The sequence below is a fragment of the Emys orbicularis genome, chromosome 8 (genome assembly GCF_028017835.1).
Source record: "Emys orbicularis isolate rEmyOrb1 chromosome 8, rEmyOrb1.hap1, whole genome shotgun sequence".
Taxonomy (NCBI): domain Eukaryota; kingdom Metazoa; phylum Chordata; order Testudines; family Emydidae; genus Emys; species Emys orbicularis.
Window position 1 is genome coordinate 75,109,611 of NC_088690.1, and position 23,706 is coordinate 75,133,316.

General features: G+C 46.4%; 4 protein-coding genes across 4 annotated transcripts; all 4 read right to left on the minus strand.

The window, feature by feature from the left end:
• On the minus strand, positions 1 to 2,451 carry LOC135882914 (protocadherin gamma-C3-like). The gene has a single exon (XM_065409945.1). It carries the CDS (start codon positions 2,449 to 2,451, stop codon positions 1 to 3), a length of 2,451 nt encoding a protein of 816 aa, XP_065266017.1.
• An 8,975-nt stretch (positions 2,452 to 11,426) lies between these two features.
• On the minus strand, positions 11,427 to 13,883 carry LOC135882915 (protocadherin gamma-B5-like). The gene has a single exon (XM_065409946.1). The coding sequence runs from the start codon at positions 13,881 to 13,883 to the stop codon at positions 11,427 to 11,429; it is 2,457 nt and encodes an 818-aa protein (XP_065266018.1).
• Positions 13,884 to 16,089: 2,206 nt separating this feature from the next.
• On the minus strand, positions 16,090 to 18,528 carry LOC135882916 (protocadherin gamma-A4-like). The gene has a single exon (XM_065409947.1). The coding sequence runs from the start codon at positions 18,526 to 18,528 to the stop codon at positions 16,090 to 16,092; it is 2,439 nt and encodes an 812-aa protein (XP_065266019.1).
• Positions 18,529 to 20,898: 2,370 nt separating this feature from the next.
• LOC135882917 (protocadherin gamma-B5-like) lies at positions 20,899 to 23,367 on the minus strand. Its single transcript, XM_065409948.1, has one exon. The coding sequence runs from the start codon at positions 23,365 to 23,367 to the stop codon at positions 20,899 to 20,901; it is 2,469 nt and encodes an 822-aa protein (XP_065266020.1).
• Between the last annotated feature and the right edge of the window lie 339 nt (positions 23,368 to 23,706).

Here is a 23,706-nt window from a genome sequence, read left to right on the forward strand (position 1 = left end):
CTACATTACCTCGCCGGGAGCGGGACACCTGCTAGCTGTGTCTATTCTCTGATGATATAATCCGGGCTCGCAGTTTTTCACAGTGTTCTGCCGGCTCCCAGTGGGACTGGGGGCGAAGGGCTTTGTGCACAGAAGATCACTCTGGCGGGAGTCCGTGGTAAGATACACCTGCTGGTAGAAGTTCGGAGGCACATATCCACCCCGGACAGCGTCTATGCGGGTGAAAGGCCCCGGCGTTCCGTACAGGGAGCTCCTGGAGGAGCTGAAAATCTCCTTCGATTGCCTCCATTTGTAAACTTGAACAATGCTCACCCCTATGACCGTGACAAAGAAGGCCACGGAGACCAAGATCACAGCCAGGATTAAATAGAAAGTCAACTGCTTCTTTTTGTCTTGTGTGGGGGACACATCAGTGAGGTCCGTCATGGCCTCCTTAGCAGTCTCCGCTACGGCTATGGTGATGGTCGCGCTAGAGGACCGGGCTGGCTCCCCATGGTCTTTGACCAAGATGACCAAAGTGTGCTTAGGAGCATCGCCCTCCAGCAGCTGGCGAACGGTGCTTATCTCCCCGCTGTGCAGTCCCACCGAAAAGAGGCTGGTGTCGGTGGCCTGAAGAAGGGTGTAGGAGAGCCAAGCGTTGTATCCCGAGTCCGCATCCCAGGCCACAAGCTTGGTGACCACGTGCCCGGCGCTGACTGTCGGCGAGATCATCTCGAGGTGCAAGGAACTGGCGTTTGGAGGCGGGTATAACACGCTGGGCGCGTTGTCATTCAGGTCCGTAACAAACACAGTGACAGTGAGCTTGGTGGCGAGCGCCGGGAGGCCGTCATCGCGGACATGCACTGTTATTCTGAATTCCATGATGTCTTCGTGGTCCAGGGAGGGCAGGGCACAAATGGTGCCGTTCTCCGGACTGATAGAGAAATACCCGCCAACGACATTGCCCGAGGGGCTGTTTTCCAGGATGGAGAAGGAGAGGCGAGAGTTCTGGTTCAGGTCTGGATCCCAGGCACTTACGTTAAATATTGGCGCGCCAGGGAGGTTGTTTTCCGCCACATACACCTGGTAGGAGAGCTGGGGAGATTTGGGGGGGTTGTCGTTGATATCTGACACTTGCACTAGTATCTGGCTTTCCGCCCAGAGTGAGGGCGATCCCGAGTCCCTGGCTGTGACGGTGATGTTATACTCCGACACAAGTTCCCGATCCAAAGCTGCTTTGGTTTTCAATGTGTAGTAATTCTTCAGGGAGGAACTGAGTGTGAAAGGGATGCCAATGGGCATCAAGCAGTTTACCAGACCGTTATCTCCAGAATCCAGGTCAGTGACGCTTAGCAAAGCTATCACTGTCCCTGGGGCGGCGTCTTCAGGCACCGGGCTGTATACTGACGTCACTGTGATCTCAGGGGCGTTGTCATTTACATCAATGATTTCCACCAGTACTTTGCAATGAGCCACTCCCGGATTAGAGCCCTTGTCTTTAGCTTGTATATAAATCTCATAAAAAAACGTTTCTTCGTAATCCAGAAGCCCTTTGACCCTCAGTTCTCCAGTAGCGGAGTCCAGGGCAAAGAGCTCTCTCACTTTGGCAGCGGTGTGACTACTGAAGGAGTAAACTATATCTCCATTGGGCCCCGCATCCAAATCAAAGGCGCTGGTTTTGACCACCAGAGTATCTGTTCGGGTGTTCTCCCTTACGCTCGCCCGGTAGGTAGTCTGGTTAAAGACCGGGGCATTATCATTAGCGTCCAGAACATCAATGTGGATGTGCACACTGGCAGATCTCGGAGGGCTTCCCCCATCCAGTGCTGTGAGGACCAGCTGCAGTTCTGGTTGCCCCTCCCTGTCTAGCTCCTTTTCCAGCACCAGTTCCGCATATTTGCTGCCATCCCCTCGCGTCTTCACATTTAACACAAAATGCTGGTTGGCGCTGAGCTGGTAGGTCTGCAAAGAGTTACTCCCCACATCCGAGTCTTGCGCGCTCTCTAGTGGGAAGCGCGCTCCAGGCGCCACTGACTCACTGACTTCCAGCCTGATTCGGCTGGCCGGGAAAGCTGGGTCGTTGTCATTGATGTCCTGGATTTCCACTGCAGCGCTGTATAGCTCCAGCGGGTTCTCTAGCACAATCTCAAAGCCCAAGGTGCACGGAGACAGCGTCCCGCAGAGTTCCTCCCGGTCTATCCGCTCCTTCACAAACAACATCCCGCTCTTCAGATCTGCCTCAAAGTACCTCTTGCTGCCTCCAGACACCACCCGGAGCCTGCGATCCGGCAGCCGCTTGAGCTCCAAGCCCAGATCAGCTACCACATTCCCCACCGAGGAGCCTTTTTGCGTTTCCTCGGGTATGGCATAGCGAATTGCTGCGGAAGCCCACTCCGAAACGCCAGACAAAAACAACAAACTAAGTACTTGCCATTCAGTTACCCAGCGGCTCCTTCCAGCAGCGCGTTTCATGTCACTGTCGGGCAACTTCTTAGCCAGGCGTTTGCACGGTCTATTTCCCTTAAAAATCCTCAGCTCGTCCCTTCATACTGAGACCCGGTAAGTCCCTGGACTGGGCTATGTGGCTGAGACTCGGGCATTGGTTTCCGGCACAGCTCCCGCTCGGCTCTCACTGTCTCTGCCTCGTCCCGGTTCACAGCAGGAAGGGCCGCCAGATCCCCAGCTCCTTCATTGGCCAACAGCGGCACACAGAGTCCCAGCCAATAACTGCACGGAGAACTGCTCCAGCAGGCTCCCAACTACTGCGCGTGCGCAGTCCAAGGACCGTTGTCTAACTTGTCACATCGCTACCCAGTGGTCATGGGAACGCGGTGTCACAGTTGGGGTTTAATACAAAACTAAACACGTCAGAAGAAAACGCATTTACCCAGGCACATAGGAATTTGGGATTTAAGTGGTTTCGCACTTCTGTGTATGTCCTAGGAAGGCACATTTCTTAGAGCCATAACACATCGTATCACAGCTCTGAAAGCCAAGGAAATATTCTCCTCCTACTCCTACATGCTGATCTCCCACTGACATAGTGTGGATCAAAACAAATCATTTACTTAAACTAGATATCTCATCAGAGAAACCAACGAAAATATCATGTCAGCCTAACCTCATAGACCTATTTTTCCAGGTGGGACAGAAAACCACACGCAGGCAGCAGCAAAGGGTAAAAATAAGCAGGGGCGATGAAGTGAACCAAAGCATTTGTAGTGCGCAGAAGACAGGTCCGCTTATAACAAGGAATGAGAGACGCCAGTGGTAACGGAGCGTGTGGGAACAGGAGGCGAGAGGTACAGCACAGGGTTGAGGGGTCACTAACAGGTGTGTGCAGGGCAGGGGAAGGCGAGGAGCAAGTGGCTTACGAGGTGGAAAGGACAGTGGGAGGCCACAGAGGAGTGGGGTCGGGAGGGAAGAGAGGCAGCAGAAGTCCCGTTACAGTCACAGTAGCGGGGACATGGAGAACCAGTGAGAGCAACTGCTATAGCGAGGAAGGTGCTCCATTGCGGGCACATTCCTTGACTTTGCCTGTCTGAACTGGAAGTGGAAATGGATCAATACTATCGTACATGCTATTTCAGCATCTTTTCGAAGCGGTTTCAAAGGGGCACATCTTAACCGAGTTCCTGCCCCTCCCCTTTCTCGGATGACTTCGCCCCATTGAGTCTTCCGGAAGACTCTGCAGATTTTAGTTAGAATGACGCGCTTGCTTCGAACGCCACATGATTTGACTGTCAACAAACCAGCAACTACCACGTGGGTAGGAGGATAATAACGATAACGATGGGCCAAATTCTGCAAAGGGTCTCGCACTGGACGCTCCCTTTGACTTTAGGAAGCCAGTCATCGTTCATAGCCAGGGGGAATCAACCGGCCCAATAGTCTCTATGATTCTCATCTCCTCCCATTGATTGGTCTCTTCGCAAATGACCATTTCCGAGCTACACAAGACGCCAGAATATAGGCGTCTAGGAGACGTTCCTAGCACCTGCCCTGCCCCCCTTCGATCCAGACAGTTATAATCACACGACAAACAATATAGCAAACCGAGGTGAAGACTATGAGGCAAGCTCACAAAAACACAGGGATTCCTATTTAACTATCCCGATATGAATTAGGAGGAAAGGTTAAAGGAATTAACTGACTTAGCCTGAATAAGTGCAGGAGGGGTGATCACTCCAGCAGAAAAGAAAGCTAGCTTAAAACTGCAAGGAGAAATGCCCATAAAAGGGGGGCATATCTTGCAGTTGATATCTGTCCTCTCTCTTGCTCTCGGTCTATCTGTAAACCTTAGGTTTTCCATTAGCTTCCGTCATCCTACCACCCAAGAGGTAAAGTCATCCGCCAAGGGTGAAGAGAGGCAGAAGCACAATCATTGAATATCGGATTTGTATTCCCAGCACTGTGCTCCGGTAAGGTGTTGGATAAGGGGCTGTAAATAGCCTAAAAGCACCTCCACACGTGGAGGCGGGAAGCAGCTGGCCCCGTACAAATCAAAGCAATAATTCGGTAAATTGGACCGAGGAGTGGAATGGGTATTGCAGAAAGCGGGGTTATGCAAAACTGCAACCTTGCAACCGCAGAGCGGTGGGATCTTATGGCAATGTCACACTTCTCACCCATGGCGCACATACAGCATTAAGCAGTAGGCAGGTACCTCAGGGCTGGCTGGCAGCTTTCATCATGTGGGTACTTGGCAGTTGACCCTGGCTTATTTAGTTTATGCTTCTGTTGCCTGTGAAGCCCACACCCAGGGATGGGCAGATGGGAGCCTGCGGTTCTGCCTTCTGACCTTTGGCCAGACCCTCTTTTCTGGGTTCCATGCCCCTTTTCTGTGGGTGCGCCAGCTGTGTGCACCTGTCATACTGAACTGGCCACACTTTACTCCCAAAGAGAAGCTACAAATCATCCCCCTTTTCATGTAAGCTATCCTCCTTTGGCGGATAAGATATATTACCTTTTCTTTTTTCTTGTCTATTTGCCATTCAACTGAGGGGATGATTGGACCAGAGACCTCTGAGATGAGGATCATCCCATTAATATTCAAAGGCGATTGTATCCGAAGGAAAAGGTCTGCATAAACTGGCCATTAGGAGTAAATAATACATTAAAAAAAAAAGTGGTGGTGGTGGGGGGGGGGGGGGGGTGTGAGGATGAATTCAACTGGGAAACCGAAGAGTTTCCCTGCCGGAAAAGGAGAATTTAAAGTGGAATCCTTTGCTTATTGAGGTAATCATGGCAAATTATTTGGAAGCCATTCAGGATGAGCTTAACGACTACATATAAGGAGTAAGATGCAAAAAATATACCTCACAACATTTTCAACTGCAGAGACCTTAATGGAACCCCAAACTTCCAATCCCCCACTCACACCCACCGATTTCCATCTCAACTCTAACTGCCAGTCCTCTATTTGCCTTTGTCAGCCAGAGCGTCTGGTTTTCTCACTTAAATCTTGACCAACATAACATAGTTTGAAATCTACTGGTGTAGAGTGAGTGTCCGATATTTGCGCTAGATAATCTAATTCAGCTGTTCTCAAACTGTGAGCTGGGACCCCAAAGTGGGTCCTGACCATCTGGTCCGGCTCTACTGTTTTTGCCGCCCCAAGCAGCGCAGGGGCAGTCAGTGTACCATTAGGGTGGCAGGTGTGTTTCCGCGGCGGCAGCAATTCGGCGGCAGCTTCTGTCTTCAGCCGGAAGACAGAAGCCACCGAATTGCTGCCGCGGGCAGCTGAACATAGAAATTGCCGTGGAGTTGCCGCCGCCGAAATGTGCGTGCCACCCTAATGGCACACGGACTGCCCCCGCCGTCTACGGCGGCAATTCGGCACACTGCTTGGGGCAGCAAAAACACACGGACTGCCGCCCCTTGCAGATTGCTGCCCCAAGCACCTGCTTGGAATGCTGGTGCCTGGAGCCGGCCCTGCCAACCATGTTTTAATGGGGTCACCAGGGCTGGCTTTAGACTTGCTGGGGCCTGGGGCTGAAGTCAAAAGTCCGACTCCCACCACCCAGGGCTGAGGCCAAAGTCTGAGGGCTTCAGCCTTGGGCAGCAGGGCTCAGGTTACAGCCCCCACCTGCTTAGGGCTGAAGCTGTCAAGCTTTGGCTTCAGCCCCCCGTCACAGGGGTCAAGGCTCGGGCTTCGGCTTTGGCACCCCTGCCCAGGACGGAGGGCTTGGGCTTCAGTCCCCCTTCCCGGGATCTTGTAGTAATTTTTGTTGTCAAAAGGGGGTCGTGGTGCAATGAAGTTTGAGAAACCCGGATCTAATTCAATAGGCCATTTGCAAACTGATTAACCCCATCATGATACAAAAGGTGCACCAGGATCATGTTACTGTGCTACCACATTTTGGACCAAATTAATCTCTGGCTGCCTTTTTGTTTATTTTGATATGGTATTTTTTGTTAACAATAATTTGTGATTTTATTGTCTCATGATTAGAGAGTTAGTTTAATTATGTGTCAGAACAGAATTACTGTAAGTAAAGATATCAATACAATTAGTACCTAAAACTGCAACATGTAATTATGTAATCATGATACTGCAAAAAAATCAAATCAAATCAAATAAACTTGAGCAGAAAACGCAGTACAAAAGGCATGATAAAAAAACATTAAAGTTTTGGCAATTTCCAATGTATTTTTCACAAATTACTTTGCATCACAGAACTAATCAATAATGAGCAGCCCTCAGCAGACCCAGGATGAATGCAATTCTAGATGTTCATTAGCTTACCTGAACCTTATCTAAACTATTTGAAGCTCTTTAGGCTGCAAAATTTGGCTGGAAATTTACATCTGGGTAAAGTGGGTATGAAATACTACCAATGCTGTCACCAGTGCAAATGACTACACAACAGAGGATCAGACCCCTTGTACTCATAGGCTTTCACATGTGCTTTCAATTCCAGGCCTGAACAGAAAGCAGAAGTGAAAAAAAACCTATCTACATATTTCAAAAGCTTTAGCATTAATTTTGTTTTAAACATGGGTGATGGATGAGGAAGTTAGTTTGCCCACACTTGTTCAGCTATTTTCTTTAATACCTACAAATCTGTTTTGAACACTAAACTCTGTCAAAAGTGCATTAAGCCACTTGAGAGATTTTGATCACAAATACATTTGTTCGGTTCTCACCTTAAAGTGAATGAACTGATATTTAAAAAAAAAATCCCCCACCACACACACAAACCCACAAATTAGTTATCCATTTACACTTTATGTGAAGTTTATGTTGGGAATGAATTTTTACTACTGACATGCAAACCCTTGGAAACAAGGTGTCTAATGGAAATGATGCACCTTTAACTCTGGAAGGATTACCTGCCACAGGTATTTTATGGTCCTATGTACAAATCTTTACAATAGTCTGTCCACTGTCATTCTTCCCTGAAACAGATAGTCAACTACTGTATTGAAATTTTAATTTCTCTTACTGTAATCTACCTCTGTCTCTTCTAGTTATACTCACATCCTTTCTTATAGGCCTCTCTGCAGACAACTTGCTGTTATTTCCCGCCCCCCCCCCAAAGATGACTTAAGAGAGAGAGAACCAAAGTTCATCACAGTCACCCCTTTCAAAGTAGACTTGAACGTTCTCACCATTTTTCTGCTCTGGTACAAAAGATTTAGATGGTACCTCAAGTAAAATTGATGTTGGAAACAATAAAATATCCTGACTTTATAGAAACACCTTTAACTATTTTTCAAACATATTTATGGCAATTTCTTGACTTTTGTTTACTGAATAACAATTTTCATTTCCAAAGTATATACTGCAATTATGAAAAGCACCTTTAATCTTAATATATGTACACAAAAAGAACAATTATTCAGTAGCTTTTCTGCATAATATCTATAGAACAGTGGAAGTATTTCATACAATTATGGTTTATACCCATTTATTAAATGCACAATCACAATATTTCAAAAGTCTGTATTTCGATTGAATGAGCGAGGTGAGCTCTAATTCTTTCCAGTAGAAAACCCCATACTCAATGTTCTTTATCTCTATTTCTCATTTAAGTTTCTAAGGTCCTGAAAGTCTACCACGTGAGCTAGCAAGAGGAAGAGGAGTCTAATTGTACAAATTACCTATAGATGAGAAAGCATGCCATCCCAGACCTCAGTACAAGCTCATATACTGGAATACCAGCAGAACATATCTTTCCTGCTCACTGTGCCATTGTGGAGGTATTTTGATAGGTGGATATCTGTAATACAGAAGCTTAGTGGGGACACAGCAGTATGTTTATATCAATCTGCCACATAAAATGACTTCATAGGTTTTTGCTATCATCTAGGGCACATACCGTATTTTCATAAATACCAGTTTTCTTTTCATAGAATCATAGAACCATGGGGTTAGAAGGGGCTGCAAGGATCATCTAGTCTAACCCCCTGCCAAGATGCAGGATTTGTTGCATCTAAACCATCCAAAACAGGTGGCTATCTAGCCTTGTTTTAAAAACCTTCAGTGTAGGAGCTTCCAAAACCTCTCTAGGCAGTGTGTTCCATTATCCTACTGTTCTTATAATTAGGAAATTTTTCCTGAGATTTAATCTAAATCGGCTATGATGGAGTTTGAACCCACTGCCTCTTGTCCTACCCTTTGTGGCAAAAGAGGACAATTTTTCTCCATCAGCCTTTCATATTTGAAGACCGCTATCATGTCCCCCCTTAATCTCCTCCTATCCAAGCTAACCATACTCAGGTTTCACCAGCCTTTGCTCAGATGGCTTGCATTCCATCCCTTTGATCATATTTGTCCCTTGCCTCTGGATCCTTTCCAGCTTCTCTACATCCTTTCTATACATTGCTGACCAAAACTGGACACAGTACTCCAGCTAATGCCTAACCAGCACCGAATAGAGTGGTACTATCACCTCCCATGACTTGCATGCTATGCCTCTTTTAATGCAACCCAAAATTGCATTTGCTTTTTTTGCAACAGCATCACATTGTTGACTCACGTTGAGGCTGTGATCCACCACAACTCCCAGATCCTTTTCAGTTGTACTGCTGCCAAGCCAGTTATCCCACATTATGTGTTGGTGCATTTGGTTTTTCTTCCCTGAGTATAGCACCTTATATGTGTCTTTGTTGAATTTCCTTTTCTTGTTTATAGCCCAGTTCTCCAGTTTGTCAAGATCCCGTTGAATTTTAGCTCTATCATCTAAAGTGTTTACAACCCCCTAGCTTTGTGTCATCTGCAAATTTGATCAGTATGCTCTCTATTCCTACATCCAGGTCATTAATAAAGATGTTCAATAACACAGGACCCAGAACAGAGCCCAGCGGAACCACACTTGAGACCCCCTTCCAATCTGACATCATTCCATTAATAGTTACTCTTTGTTTGCCGTTGCTTAACCAATTATGTTTCCACTTAATGATAGTTCAGCCACCCCCACATTTCTCCTGCTTTCTTATCAGAATGTCATGTGGCACTGTGTCAAAAGCCTTGCAAAAGTCCAGGTATATTATGTCCACTGCATTCCCTTTTAACATTTTCATCAAAGCCATCATCACAATTGACTCTAACTGACAAACTTGGCAGAATCAGCCAGCAAGACAAATCCAGACAGAGCCATGGAGACAAAATTACCCTTTCTTCCCCAGATGTGCTCCTCCAGTTCGCAGCTGGAGCACATTGATGGGTATGGCATGGGGGGAAATGTCCACTTCTGCTCCCCTGGGTATGAGGATGAAAAGAGGATTTGAGTCTCCAAGACTGTTGTTAAGCACCTTTCACAAGCACTACAATCTGTTCAAAATTGTAAAAGGTAAATACATTCAAAACCACAGAAACTAAAATTCTAGCTGAAACAGCACCTTGAATCATAGAATATCAGGGTTGGAAGGGACCTCAGGAGGTCATCTAAGTCCAACCCCCAAATTAATGGATGGAGATATCCTGTCTCCAGAAGGGACCTTGAAAGGTCATTGAGTCCAGCCCCCTGCCTTCACTAGCATGACCAAGTACTGATTTTGCCCCAGAACCCTAAGTGGCCTCCTCAAGGATTGAACTCACAACCCTGGGTTTAGTAGGCCAATGCTCAAACCCCTAAGTTATTCCTCCCCCCATATAGAATATCAGGGTTGGAAGGGACCTCAGGAGGCCATCTAGTCCAACTGCCTGCTCAAAGCAGGACCAATCCCCAGACAGATATTTTCCCCAGATCCCTAAATGGCCCCTCAGGGATTGAGCTCACAACCCTGGGTTTAGCAGGCCAATGCTCAAACCACTGAGCTATCCCTCCTGCCCTTTGCCTGCATTAATGATGCACTTTGGACACAAGTCCCACTGGGACTTGCTCTTAGATCCACTGCCCTTGCCGAATCCTTGGCCCTGAGTACAGAGTTTTGCAATACTCAGTGAAGTCGGGAGTACATAATATAACACAATATATATAGTATCACAAAGAGGAGAGGGTCAAGAGTCTTAATTTAAGGACACCTGAAGTAAAGGGAATAAATTTAGAAAGTTAATCTCAGGTTAAATATTAGGAAAATGCTAATGAGTGTAAGAAAGACAAGGTGGGTGAGGTAATAACTTTTAGTGGATCAACTTCTGTTGGTGACAGAGATAAACTTTCCAGTTTATGTAAGATCCAAAGATCATCTCTCTCACCCACAGAAACTAGTCCAATAAAAGATATTGAGGGGAGGGATAGCTCAGTGGTTTGAGCATTGGCCTACTAAAGCCAGGGTTGTAAGTTCACTCCTTGAGGGGACCATTTAGGGACCTCGGGCAAAAATCTGTCTGGGGATTAGTCCTGCTTTGAGCAGGGGGGTGGACTAGATGACCTCCTGAGGTCCGTTCTAATCCTGATATTCTCTGATATTACCTTACTCACCTATCTCTCTAATATTCTGGGTACAACATCACTGCCTTATAACAATATAGGTATAAAGACATTTGAAATAATCTGCTAAAGTAGATTGTGGAATTACGTCATCTGGAGATGTTCAAGGCTGTCATATGACACATCTAAAATAGGGATGCTTTAGAGAAAATATTGGCACAATACAGGGGAATGGTCTAACCTACTATAGTTCCCTTTGGACTCGAATAATTCCCTGACCGCAGACTTTCCACCACTAGAGACTGAAAGTGTCTGAAATAGTAGTTGGTCCCATACAACAAATAAACTCGGACATATTCTTTATCGAAAATAGTAAAATAATCTATGAAAATGTTTTACATAAAGGACACTGAGAACCTTCCATCTATTCTGAGAAGGGAAACATTCATTTCTCCTATATCATAATGCAGATGATGCTGATCAGAATGAAACTGAAAAGTTTAACAGGATTTTCACTTAACTCTTATAACACTTGTTTATGCGGTAAAATTTAGATCTATTTGCAGTCTACATACTTGCTGCAGAATTACAGGGAAGCACTACCCAGATTACTGGTAGAAATATTCTCTACGTTAGCAAGACTTGCATTTCATGAAGGTGTCTCACCTGTGCCTGGCTGTCAGAGCTCAGGTTTCCCCTGCCAGACTGATTCCCCATGCCAGAATCCTCATCAGAAAGGAGAACGTCGGTCAAGGCCTTTTCGCCCGGTTTGAGAAAGGTGAACTCGTTCTGCCCGGAATCGGCAGCTAAGCACACCTCGTAGGAATAGGGCAACTGCAAGGTCCCATTGCTGTAGTTGCAGGAGAATTTGGGGCCGAGACTAGAATACAGATCCGGATAGTAAGATCCAAAAACTGGGGGAGTTCTAGGTCTCCTACATTTAAAAATTAAAACTGATATCGCTGTAAAAAAGAATAAAAACGAAATCAAAGCTAGAGCTACCACCAAAATAATAGTAAAGCCAGACTGAGATTCTGAGTCACTCGATTGGTCGCTGATTTCCGGAAGAGCCTCTTGGAAGTTCTCAGCAAACACCAGGTTGAGAGTCACTGTGGCGGAGAGAGGCGGCTGCCCGTTATCCTTCACCAGGGTGACCAGCCTGTGCTTCACAGCATCTCTGTCCGCAAAGGCGCGGGCTGTCCGGATCTCCCCGCTGTGCAACCCCATGCTGAAAAGCGCCGGTTCAGTGGCCTGGAGCAGATGGTAGGAGAGCCAGGCATTGTGTCCTGAGTCAGCATCCACCGCCACCACCTTAGTCACCAGATAACCTGCCTCGGCCGAGCGAGGGACCATCTCGAACAAGGCGGAGCCATCGGCTCCGAGGGAAGGGTACAGGATGCGAGGGGCGTTATCATTCTGATCCAGAATAAACACCCTGACAGTGACATTGCTGCTGAGAGGCGGGGACCCGCCGTCTTGGGCCTTCACTTGCATTTCAAACTCCCGGAATTGCTCGTAGTCGAAGGAGCGCTGCGCATAGATAGCTCCGGTCTGGGAGTTAATGGAGATGGAGGAAGAGAGAGGCACCTCCTGGAGGTTGCTGCTCAGGATGGAGTAAGTGAGTCGGGCGTTCCGGTCCAGATCCCGGTCTGAGGCTTTTACACTGAAAATAGAGGCCCCCGAGGGATTGTTCTCTGGCACATAGGCGATGTAGGAACGTTTCTCAAAGACAGGGGCGTTGTCATTGATATCCGAGATCTGCAACAGGATGGTTTTCTGGGTGGAGAGTGGGGGAGAGCCGTTGTCTGTGGCGGTGATTGTGATATTGTACTTCGGGGTCCTTTCCCTATCCAGGGTGCTGTCTGTAAGGAGCTTGTAGTAATTATTAGAGGAGGATATTATTTTAAACGGCAACTCGTCTTGGAAATGACAAAACACGATCCCGTTGTCTCCAGAATCTTGATCGATTACATTGATCAGAGCTATCACTGTCCCGGGCACTGAGTCTTCGGGAATGGGGCTGGCCAGGGATGCGACTGTCACCTCCGGGGCATTGTCGTTCTCATCAAGAACCTCGATTTCCACTTTGCAGTGTGTCACTAGTCCGCCTCCATCCTTTGCTTCTACTACCAGGGTGTAGTCACGTGTCTCCTCAAAGTCCAAGGGCTCCTTTACAGTAATTTTCCCGGTTTCTGGGTCCAGACTGAATTTCTGACGGGCCTTTTCTGGAATGTTGCTGAAGACGTAGCTGATCTGAGCATTTGAACCTTCATCGCTGTCGTTGGCTTTAACCTGAAGCACTAAAGAGCCCGTCGGTGTATTTTCCTTCAGGCTGACTTTGTAGAGCTCCTGAGTGAAGACAGGGGGGTTGTCATTGGCGTCGGTGACATTAATCCATATCTGGGCGGTCCCAGTTCTCTGCGGCTCTCCCCCATCCACAGCCGTGAGGAGCAAGTGAAGGCTGCTCTTGCTCTCCCGATCCAGGGGTTTCTGCAGCACTAAATCTGCATATTTATTGCCATCCCGGCTCTCTTTGACTTCCAGGATGAAATCCTGATTGGGGCTCATCTGATAACTCTGCAGAGAATTAATCCCAACGTCAGGATCTTCAGCATTTCCAAGAGCAAATCGAGCCCCTGGCAAACTGGATTCACTGATTTGTAGATCGATGCTGTCTTTTAGGAAAAGCGGGGCATTGTCGTTAATGTCCTGGATCGCGACATTTATGTGGAAAACATTCAAGGGATTTTCCAGCACAGTTTCGAAATTTATGATGCAGAGTTGAGATGTCCCGCATATCTCTTCCCGGTCTATCCTGTCATTCACATAGACGTTGCCACTTTCCCCATTCACGCTGAAGTATTGCTTTTTAGCTGCAGAGACAACACGGAGCTTCCGGTCGGGCAGTTCTCTCACACTCAGCCCCAAATCCTTGGCGAGATTCCCCACAAGGGAACCTTTCGCCATTTCCTCAGGAATCGAATAACGAATCTGCTCCGAGACCGCCCGGCAAAACAAAGCGAATAGGAAGAGAAACAGCAGCACCTGCCGTGTGACTGCCTGGCCCGGCTCTCTGATTTCCATCCCAGTCTCTGTCAGCTTTACTCTCTCCTCTCTTGCTTTATTTTGATTACGTTAGTTGTTCGGAAATCCCATCAGGCTGAAGTAATCCGCGGTAAGGGAGAGTAAATTGAGCTCCGATTGTCTGCTTAACGGTACGTTGTGCTCTGAGGAGATTCCTTTTCATAGAGAGACGGTGACTGTCTCCCTGCAGTTTCCTCTGCGATCTGCGCTGTATGATGGAGCAATCGCAGCGCAGGAGGCTCGGATGGATCTCCGGCTCCAGCCCTGGCTCCGCATTGGCCAACAGCGGCACTCCGAGTCTCAACGGGAGAACTGCAATAGCAGCGATCTTATCAAGGCGCCGACACAGCTCTAGCGACTATAATGAAAGAATTCCCCCTTGCCAAACACTGTTTTCTAAGTCTATAGCATTATAACATTGTCAAATGTGAACAATTGCATCTCCAGTTAACTATGGACTTCATAGTTCTTTTTGGTATGAGTTTATATATACTCAAGTTAAAGTATACCAAACCGCTATTTTATGGGGAATGGAATAATGGAACAGTGGGAAGGGTGACTGTGCACATCTTTATCTACACAGGACTATTATTGAGAAGAGGAAAGAACGTTCTAACAGTTACAATTGTTTCCACATATGGAATCACAATTCCCACACACCCACATTTCTGTGAGCTCCAACAAATAATAGTTCTGAAAAATTTGACAGAAATGTTTTAATATTGTAAAAAGAGAAGAGTACCTCGGTCTAAACTTGTGAGCAAAACAAATTTTGAGTGGTTTACTTTAAGGTCCTTTTTGTCCGCTTAAAAAATTCTGGTTTTCCTGTACAACAAACAAACAAAGAAAGGGAAAAAAAAGAGAAAACTCTCCCATTAAACGAACACTGCATATACTTCTAAAAGCTAAGAAAAGGGCCTGTTGTGGTAAATTACAATATATTTCAAAAGTAGGCTCAGTTCTGTCATTGAACCAACCCCAGGAACACAAATGTTACCAGAAGAACGCTTATGTGTTCCAAACATGAAACGTTCTGAAACCATGACCATGTTCCTGTAAAATCCCTGTATTCAAAGGCCTTCCCGTGATGCAAAAATAAATTAAATAATCAAAGATGGCAACATAAAAAAGAACAAAATTATCTATAACTATATAACCACAACTCCAAAGATATTTCATTCACTTATCTCTGTATTAATACAAATGGTTTACAAACACATAATGCTTATTTAATAAAAGAACTTAAGAAATTTTAGAATCTATTTTTCCTATGTTAATTAATAAAACTGTAAAAGCGTCAGTACAGTATGTCACTATACATCGTAATTTGTTAAGGCTCAAAATTAAGACACAACAACATTATTATTGAGGAAAATATTAAAAATCTTGATTTAATCTAGTCCTCTTTAAAAGCTATGTTGTCCTAGATTAACAGTAATATACTTTCTTGAAAGCTAAATTTCTAACAAAATAATCAGCTATGCAGGCACGTGTAATCTTTCCGGCAAAGAACACTATTCCACACAACTGAATAAAGATTTTGTCAGGCAGCTCCGGCTCTACTGTTTTTGCCGACCCAAGCAGCGCGGGGGCAGTCAGTGTGCAGTTAGGGCGGCAGGCGCGTTTCCCCGGAAGGGGCAATTCGGCGGCAGCTTCTGTCTTCAGCCGAAAGACAGAAGCCGCCAAATTGCTGCCGCAGGCAGCTGAACATAGAAACTGCCGCGGAAACTTGCGTGCCGCCCTAACGGCACACAGACTGCCCCCGCCATCCGCGGGCTGCTTGGGGCGGCAAAAACACAGGGACTGCCGCCCCTTGCAGATTGCCGCCCCAACCACCTACTTGGAATGCTGGTGCCTGGAACCGGCCCTGGTGTAAGGGTGAAAACAAACCTCTATTTCTTAAGAATAAGGGAAGGATATTAAGATACCTGTTTGTAACACAAATTCCAGAAAATCATTCATTTGACAAATCTAAAAATAGCACGACATTGGCTTTCTAGACAATAGCAAAGAAAATGCCAGGGCCTTCCGGTGACACTCAAAGCACTCAATGGAAATCACTCAGTTTATTCCAGAGAAATACACACACTCTCCCTACCCTCCCTCTCTCCAGCGTACGGACACATACATTAGTATCTTTACTGATTAGCCGTCTAGAAATAAAAAGATACCAACAATTTCAGATAAAAATGATAAAGCTCCAAAGTTATAGGCTCACCTGAAACGAGGTCTGATCCCCGTTATAAGTGCTTAATTCTTCAGTAACTACAGTAGGATCCTTTATCTCACGAGTCTGCTGACTGGTAACAGTATTTGCATAGTTTGATTTGGGAAAGTTGAACTGGCTCTTTCTGGAGTCCGTGGTGAGAGAAACCTCATGCGAGTAGGAGTGAAGAAAAGCTCTGACTCCATCGATCCCCACAAACTGCGAGACGGGAACTCCACTGAAAGTCACACCCGAGGAGTCAAAGAGCTGCGAGTTTCTCCACCGGCGGAGCCTCAGGGCCAGTAACACTATGATAAAGGTAAAGAACAAGCAGGAAACGGAAGCCACAGCGATCACCAAATACAAGGTGAGGTTGGACTGGGGATCTGCAGGAGCTGAGGGGCTGCTTAAATCGGAGAGGATTTCGGAGATGCTGTCAGCCACCACCACCGTGACAGTGGCCGTGGCAGTGAGAGGGGGCTGTCCGCTGTCCTTCACTAAAACCACCAGACTTTGCTTGAGCGCATCTCTGTCTACAAAGTAGCGCGCTGTCCTGATCTCTCCGCTGTGGAGTCCCACACAGAAGAGCCCCGGCTCTGTAGCCTTCAGCAGCTGGTAGGAGAGCCAGGCGTTCTGCCCGGAGTCTGCATCCACCGCCACCACCTTAGTGACCAGGTAACCCGGCTCGGAGGAGCGAGGGGCCAACTCCACTCCCGTGGAGCCATCGGTGGGAAAGGAGGGGTGTAAGATGTCCGGGGTGTTGTCATTCTGATCCAGTATAAAGAGAGTGACGGAGACATTACTGCTGAGAGGTGGGGAACCCCCATCCTGAGCCTGCACTTGGAACCGAATCTCCCGGAACTGTTCGTAATCGAAGGAGCGCAGAGCGTAGAGAGCCCCAGTCTCGGAGTTAATTGAGATGGAGGAGGACAAAGGCACTTCGCTTCTGTCTCCTTCAATAATGGAGTAAGTGACTCTGGCATTTTCCCCCCAGTCGGGGTCATTCGCCTTCAGGGAGAAAATGGAGGCTCTTCTCGGGTTATTCTCCGTGACGTAGGCCGTGTAGGATGTTTTATCGAAGAAGGGGGCGTTGTCGTTCGTGTCTAAAATCCGGAGTGGGATCGTGGTGGTTGTAGAAAGAGGAGGAGTCCCATTGTCCGTGGCGGTCACTGTGATGTTGTATGCTGCCACCTGCTCCCTGTCCAGGGCTCGGTCTGTCACCAGACTGTAATAATTATCGAAGGGTTTCTTCAGCTCGAAGGGGAAGTCGCTGGGTATGGAGCACGTGACCTCCCCGTTCTCTCCGGAATCTAGATCTTGTACATCTAAAAGAGCGATCACAGTCCCGATGGGAGAGTCCTCGGGGATCGAGCTGATGAGAGACCTGAGAACGATTTCCGGAGCGTTGTCATTCACATCGCTAACAACGATTAAAATTTTGGACCTGCCAAAAAGGCCTCCCCCGTCATGCGCTTGTACCTCAATTTCATATAATGATGCTTCCTCAATATCCAAGTTTCCCACGACTGTTAGTTCTCCCGTGTTCGAATCGAAGCGGAATATTTTGGAAGCTTTGTCTGTGATTTTTTTGAATGAGTATATCACCTGTTTGTTTATGCCTTCGTCCAGATCAGTGGTTTTTACTGTAAGAATTGTGGAACCATCCGGGACATTTTCCAAAACGTTCACTTTATAGACAGACTCACTAAAAACTGGCGCGTTGTCATTTACGTCAAGAGCAACAACGCGGATTTGCGCAGTGCCGGATCTGACTGGATCTCCCCCGTCAGTGGCTGTGAGGACTAGATCGTGAACAGCTTGTTCTTCCCGATCTAGAGACTTTTCCAGCACCAGTTCGGCATATTTAACTCCATCGGTTCCCGTTTGCACATCAAGAGAGAAATGTCTGTTACTGCTGATTTGATAGCTCTGGAGAGAATTAATGCCCAAATCTGAGTCATGGGCATCACTCAAAGGAAACCGCGATCCCGGTGTTGTTATCTCGCTGACTTTTAACTCAATTTCTTCTCTCTGGAAGCTGGGAGCATTGTCATTAATATCTGTGATTTCAATTTCAACTCTATAAAGCTTCATTTTATCCTCCACTATAACCTCACAGTTTAACAAACACTCCTCCAGCCCGCCACAGATCTGCTCTCTGTCTATCCTCTCCGTGGTTATTAAATGGCCGCTCTTAAAATTCAAAGCAAAATACTGGGTCCTACCTCTGGAAGCAAAGCGGACTGCGCGGTCTGAGAGCTGCTTTACATCCAGCCCCAGATCCTTTGCGACATTCCCCACGAAAGTTCCTATCTCCATTTCTTCCGGAATCGAATAGCGAATCTGCCCAGAAGCTGACTCCCAAACGGTAGCCAACATAAAGCAGAACAGGGCTCGCCCTTTGCAGTGCCGCAGCGTTTGAGTTTCTGGCATTCCCATGCTGATATGGAGACGCCGCGTTTGGATTTTATCTTTGGAGGAATGTTTCCGAAAATATTTATAGTTAAAACCAAAGCCACTTGCAGCGAATATCACCGTTTAATTTTCATACCCGATGAGTTGAATCTGATCTCTGTGGTTTGTGCTCTGTGTAACAGCGGGGCTGGGCTGGCTGGATCTCTCAGCGCATTTCTCTTCCTGATTGGTGAACAGCGGCGCTCAGAGTCCCAACCAATAACTGCACGCGCTTCCTGCTGGAGCTTTTAGACTGATAGTTTATTGGAATTTTAATTTGATATTCAACATTCTACCCTAGGTGGTTTCTCCTAGTTAGGGATATATGAGAGCTTGAAATGCTCCCAAGTAATGAAGGTGGTCAGGAATCTGGGTTGTTATGCACAAACATGTAGAGATAATGATTTACGTGTTTTTAATATGTTTATGCGTGAATTACATGTGAACTGATTTGCCTAGGATTATTATGTCTATATCTATGTTTTTCCATCTGACTGTCCTTGGTGGTGCACTTATGCTCGTTTAGTAAAGTTCTTACTGAGTTGAACATTAGCAACATTAAATATTATATTTTTATATTCAGTTATATTTGGCTGTTCATGTTTGTTACTTCATTCACGTTATTCATTTCTATCGCAATGGATATAATATGAATGGAAAACTCAGGGTGTACCATGTATGGGTGAGCTCTATCTAATAGAGGATATGAAATTATTTGTATTCCATATATTTTCCAGTTTTCACTCTTAGTTATTTAATACCTAGTAAATAGGGAGGCTATTGGCTTCCCAGAAAACTCTAACACAAGAAGAAGATATGTAACTATAATTCACTAACTGAAAATACAAAAGTACATTTATTTGTGTATGTATATACACACCACACATACATACACGCACACACATACATACACACAGATATACACCACATGTGCTATAGAAATGTCAATGTGATAAACTAAAAAGCCACGTGAAAAATAAAATCACAGGATCCTTCATCCTTCGTTTATCAGCACGGTTGAGCACTTCAACTGCATTTTGCCCACAAAGTCCCCTCTTCCTGGACAACATTCCAGACCTCTGAGCAGCTTCAAATATCCGCCATCACTAAAACATCAACCAGCCGAGGGAAATTCCCCTCCCCCCAAATGAGGAATATGCCACTCCTCGCTACTCCTAAAAACAATCGTTCTGGGCCCAGGCCCTTGACAGTCAATATTTACCATACCCCCGTGACAATTCTCATTGTCGAAATCTCGCCATCGGGAGATCTAGACTCAGGGTCTCTGGGCAGAACACATACATCTTTCCAATGTAACCCAGCACTTGCTTCTAGTTCTGGAAAATGCGTCTGGAAAGTTTTAAAATATTATGTATTTCTGTATATCAAGACTTATAAAGCACATTTTAAGAAACTCGATGGCTCCCTATTATCCCAAAGCATTTGGAATCATGGGAATTAAAGCAACCTGGCCTGATAGGTGTAGGTATAGGGGGAAAAGGCCCAATGACCATTTTTAGACTTTCCAAAACATTTGAAAAACAGTCTTGCTCTGCGGGATGTATGGCCATGTACAGAATATAGGATAGTAGGGCAAAAAAGATTTATCATTACTCGTCTGGGAGGAGCGGCAAAATTCACTCATGGCTTTGCCACAGGTGAGTAATGAAGCCATCACAAATCCGTATAACTGAAAGCGTTTATATCAAACCCGAAAACCAGGCTATATAAGCGACATTAAGCAGAGTCCTCCAGGGGTACTGGAGGAGTAAAAAGAGTATCTTTATATATTTGTGACTATATCATCTGTCCAAGATATTGTAGAACATTAATCAAAGAAGACTTCTGCAAAATAAGCTGAATGTAGAGGGGTTATTTTAAAAAAATGTATGCATTAAAATGAATTGAAACATTTGCTCTGTAAAGATATATCTTTTACCTGAGGTAGCTACATATTTATTGAGAATGAAGTTATTATAAGGACATGTTCTGAATGAGAGGAAGGATGCTCACTCTTAAAAGAAAAAAAATAGGTTGTAGTTAAAACAGCGGGTTGGGATTTAGGAGTCTTGAGTTTGATTCCGAACTCTGTTACGGACTTCTTTTGTGATCAACAGGAGGTCTACTTTTACTTAAAATCATCTGTAAAATGGGGGTAACCTTACTCTAGGTTCCAAGAATGTCATGAGAACAAATTCATACATGTTTGTGATACGCCTAGATGCCACATGAGGCACTATAGGTAGAAGCCTTTAAAACAAACAAACAGACCCAAAACAAAACAACTCCCCCCCAAACACCTATTTCACAATGTGTTCCTATACTAGAAGACGCCTGGTTTTCATTTACAATTATTCATTCAAAGATGGATAGGAAAATATATAATGCATGAAAACGGAAGCTCACCTCCACAACAGTCTCTGTCTCAGCTTTTAAGTTGCTAGATCCATCGCACATAAATACCGTCCCTGAGCTGTCACTGCACAGAATATTCTCGTTCATCTGCACAATAGGCTGCGCGAAAGTGAATTCATTCATTCGGGCGTCTGAGGATAAACACAGCTGGTAGGAATAAGGCAAAGTCCCATCTTGATAGTTTGGTGAGAACATAGAGCTGGTCTTGGAATAAGGGTCAGGGCCAAAACACTGAAGTAATTTGGGTTTCCTTGACTTTCTCAATTTCATCATAATGGCCAGTGTCACTGTCAGGAGAAACAAAAATGAGATCAAAGCTAGAGCTACCACCAATATAATAGTAAAGCCAGACTGAGATTCCGAGTCACCCGATTGGTCGCTCATTTCCGGAAGAGCCTCTTGGAAGTTCTCAGCAAACACCAGGTTGAGAGTCACTGTGGCGGAGAGAGGCGGCTGTCCGTTATCTTTCACCAGGGTGACCAGCCTGTGCTTCATAGCATCTCTGTCCGCAAAGGCGCGGGCTGTCCGGATCTCCCCGCTGTGCAGCCCCATGCTGAAGAGCGTCGGTTCCGTGGCTTGGAGCAGATGGTAGGAGAGCCAGGCATTGTGTCCTGAGTCAGCATCCACCGCCACCACCTTAGTCACCAGAAAACCTGCCTCGGCCGAGCGAGGGACCATCTCGAACAAGGCGGAGCCATCGGCTCCGAGGGAAGGGTACAGGATGCGAGGGGCGTTATCATTCTGATCCAGAATAAACACCCTGACGGTGACATTGCTGCTGAGAGGCGGGGACCCGCTGTCTCGGGCCTTCACTTGCATCTCAAACTCCCGGAATTGCTCGTAGTCGAAGGAGCGCTGCGCATAGATAGCTCCAGTCTGGGAGTTAATGGAAATGTAGGAGGAGAGAGGCAGCTCCTGGAGGTTGCTGCTCAGGATGGAGTAAGTGATTCGGGCGTTCCGGTCCAGATCCCGGTCTGAGGCTTTTACACTGAAAATAGAGGCCCCCGAGGGATTGTTCTCTGGCACATAGGCGGTGTAGGAAGGTTTCTCAAAGACAGGGGCGTTGTCATTGATATCGGAGATTTGCAACAGGATGGTTTTCTGGGTGGAGAGGATGGGAGAGCCTTTGTCTATGGCTGTGATTGTGATATTGTATTCCGGAGTCCTTTCTCTGTCCAGGGTGCTCTCTGTGAGAAGCTTGTAGTAATTATTGGAAGACGATAAAATTTTAAACGGTAAATCTTCTTGTAAACGACAGGAGACCTTCCCATTTTCTCCGTCATCTCGGTCTCGAACTTTGATCAGAGCTATCACTGTCCCGGGCACTGAGTCTTCGGAAATGCGGCTGGCCAGGGATGCGAGTGTCACCTCCGGGGCATTGTCATTCTCATCAAGAACCTCGATCTCCACTTTGCAGTGTGTCACTAGTCCGCCTCCATCCTTTGCTTCTACTATCAGGGTGTAGTCACGTGTCTCTTCAAAGTCCAAGGGCTCCTTTACTGTAATTTCCCCGGTTTCTGGGTCCAGACTGAATTTCTGACGGGCCTTTTCTGGAATGTTGCTGAAGACGTAGCTGATCTGAGCATACGAACCTTCATCGCTGTCGTTGGCTTTAACCTGAAGCACTAAAGAGCCCGTCGGTGTATTTTCCCTCAGGCTGACTTTGTAGATCTCCTGAGTGAAGACGGGGGGGTTGTCATTGGCGTCGGTGACATTAATCCATATCTTGGCGTTCCCAGTTCTCTGCGGCTCTCCCCCATCCACAGCCGTGAGGATCAAGTGAAGGCTGCTCTGGCTTTCCCGATCCAGGGGTTTCTGCAGCACTAAATCTGCATATTTATTACCATCCCGGCTCTCTTTGACTTCCAGGATGAAATCCTGATTGGGGCTCAACTGATAACTCTGCAGAGCATTCTTCCCAACGTCAGGATCTTCAGCATTTCCCAGGAGAAAACGGGCACCTGGTAAAGTAGATTCACTCATCTCTAGTTTGATATTATCTTTTAAAAATCGCGGGGCATTATCGTTAATGTCCTGGATCGCGATATTTATGTGGAAAATATTCAAGGGATTTTCCAGCACAGTTTCGAAATGTATGATGCAGAGTTGAGATGTCCCGCATATCTCTTCCCGGTCTATCCTGTCATTCACATACAGGTTGCCATTTTCTTCATTCACACTGAAGTATTGCTTTTCCGAACTGACACGGAGCTTTCTGTTCGGCAGTTCTCTCACACTCAGTCCTAAATCCTTGGCGAGATTCCCCACAAGGGAACCTTTGGCCATTTCCTCCGGAATCGAATAACGAATCTGCTCCGAGACCGCCCGGCAGAACAAAGACAATAAGAAGGGAAACAACAGTACCTGCCGTGTGACTGCCCGGCCCGGCTCTTTGTGCCTGGTATCCATCCTCATCCCTGTCAGTTTTACCCTCTTCTTGCTGTCTCTCCCCTTCTTTTTTTAATCAGATCAGGTAATGAAAATCCTCATCAGGCTGATATAATCCGCGGTAAGAAACAGTAATTGGAGTCCGGATTGTTTAACTGTGCAGAGCGCTGTGAGGGGGTGTTTATTTTTCTCAGCAAAGCGTGTGTGCAGTCTCCTTGCTCTGCTTTCTCTCCCATCTGCGCGGTGTGACGGAGCAATCGCACTGCAGGAGGCTCGGATGGATCTCCGACTCCAGCCCAGGCTCCGCATTGGCCAACAGCGGCACTCCGAGTCTCAGTCCGAGAACTGCAATAGCAGCGA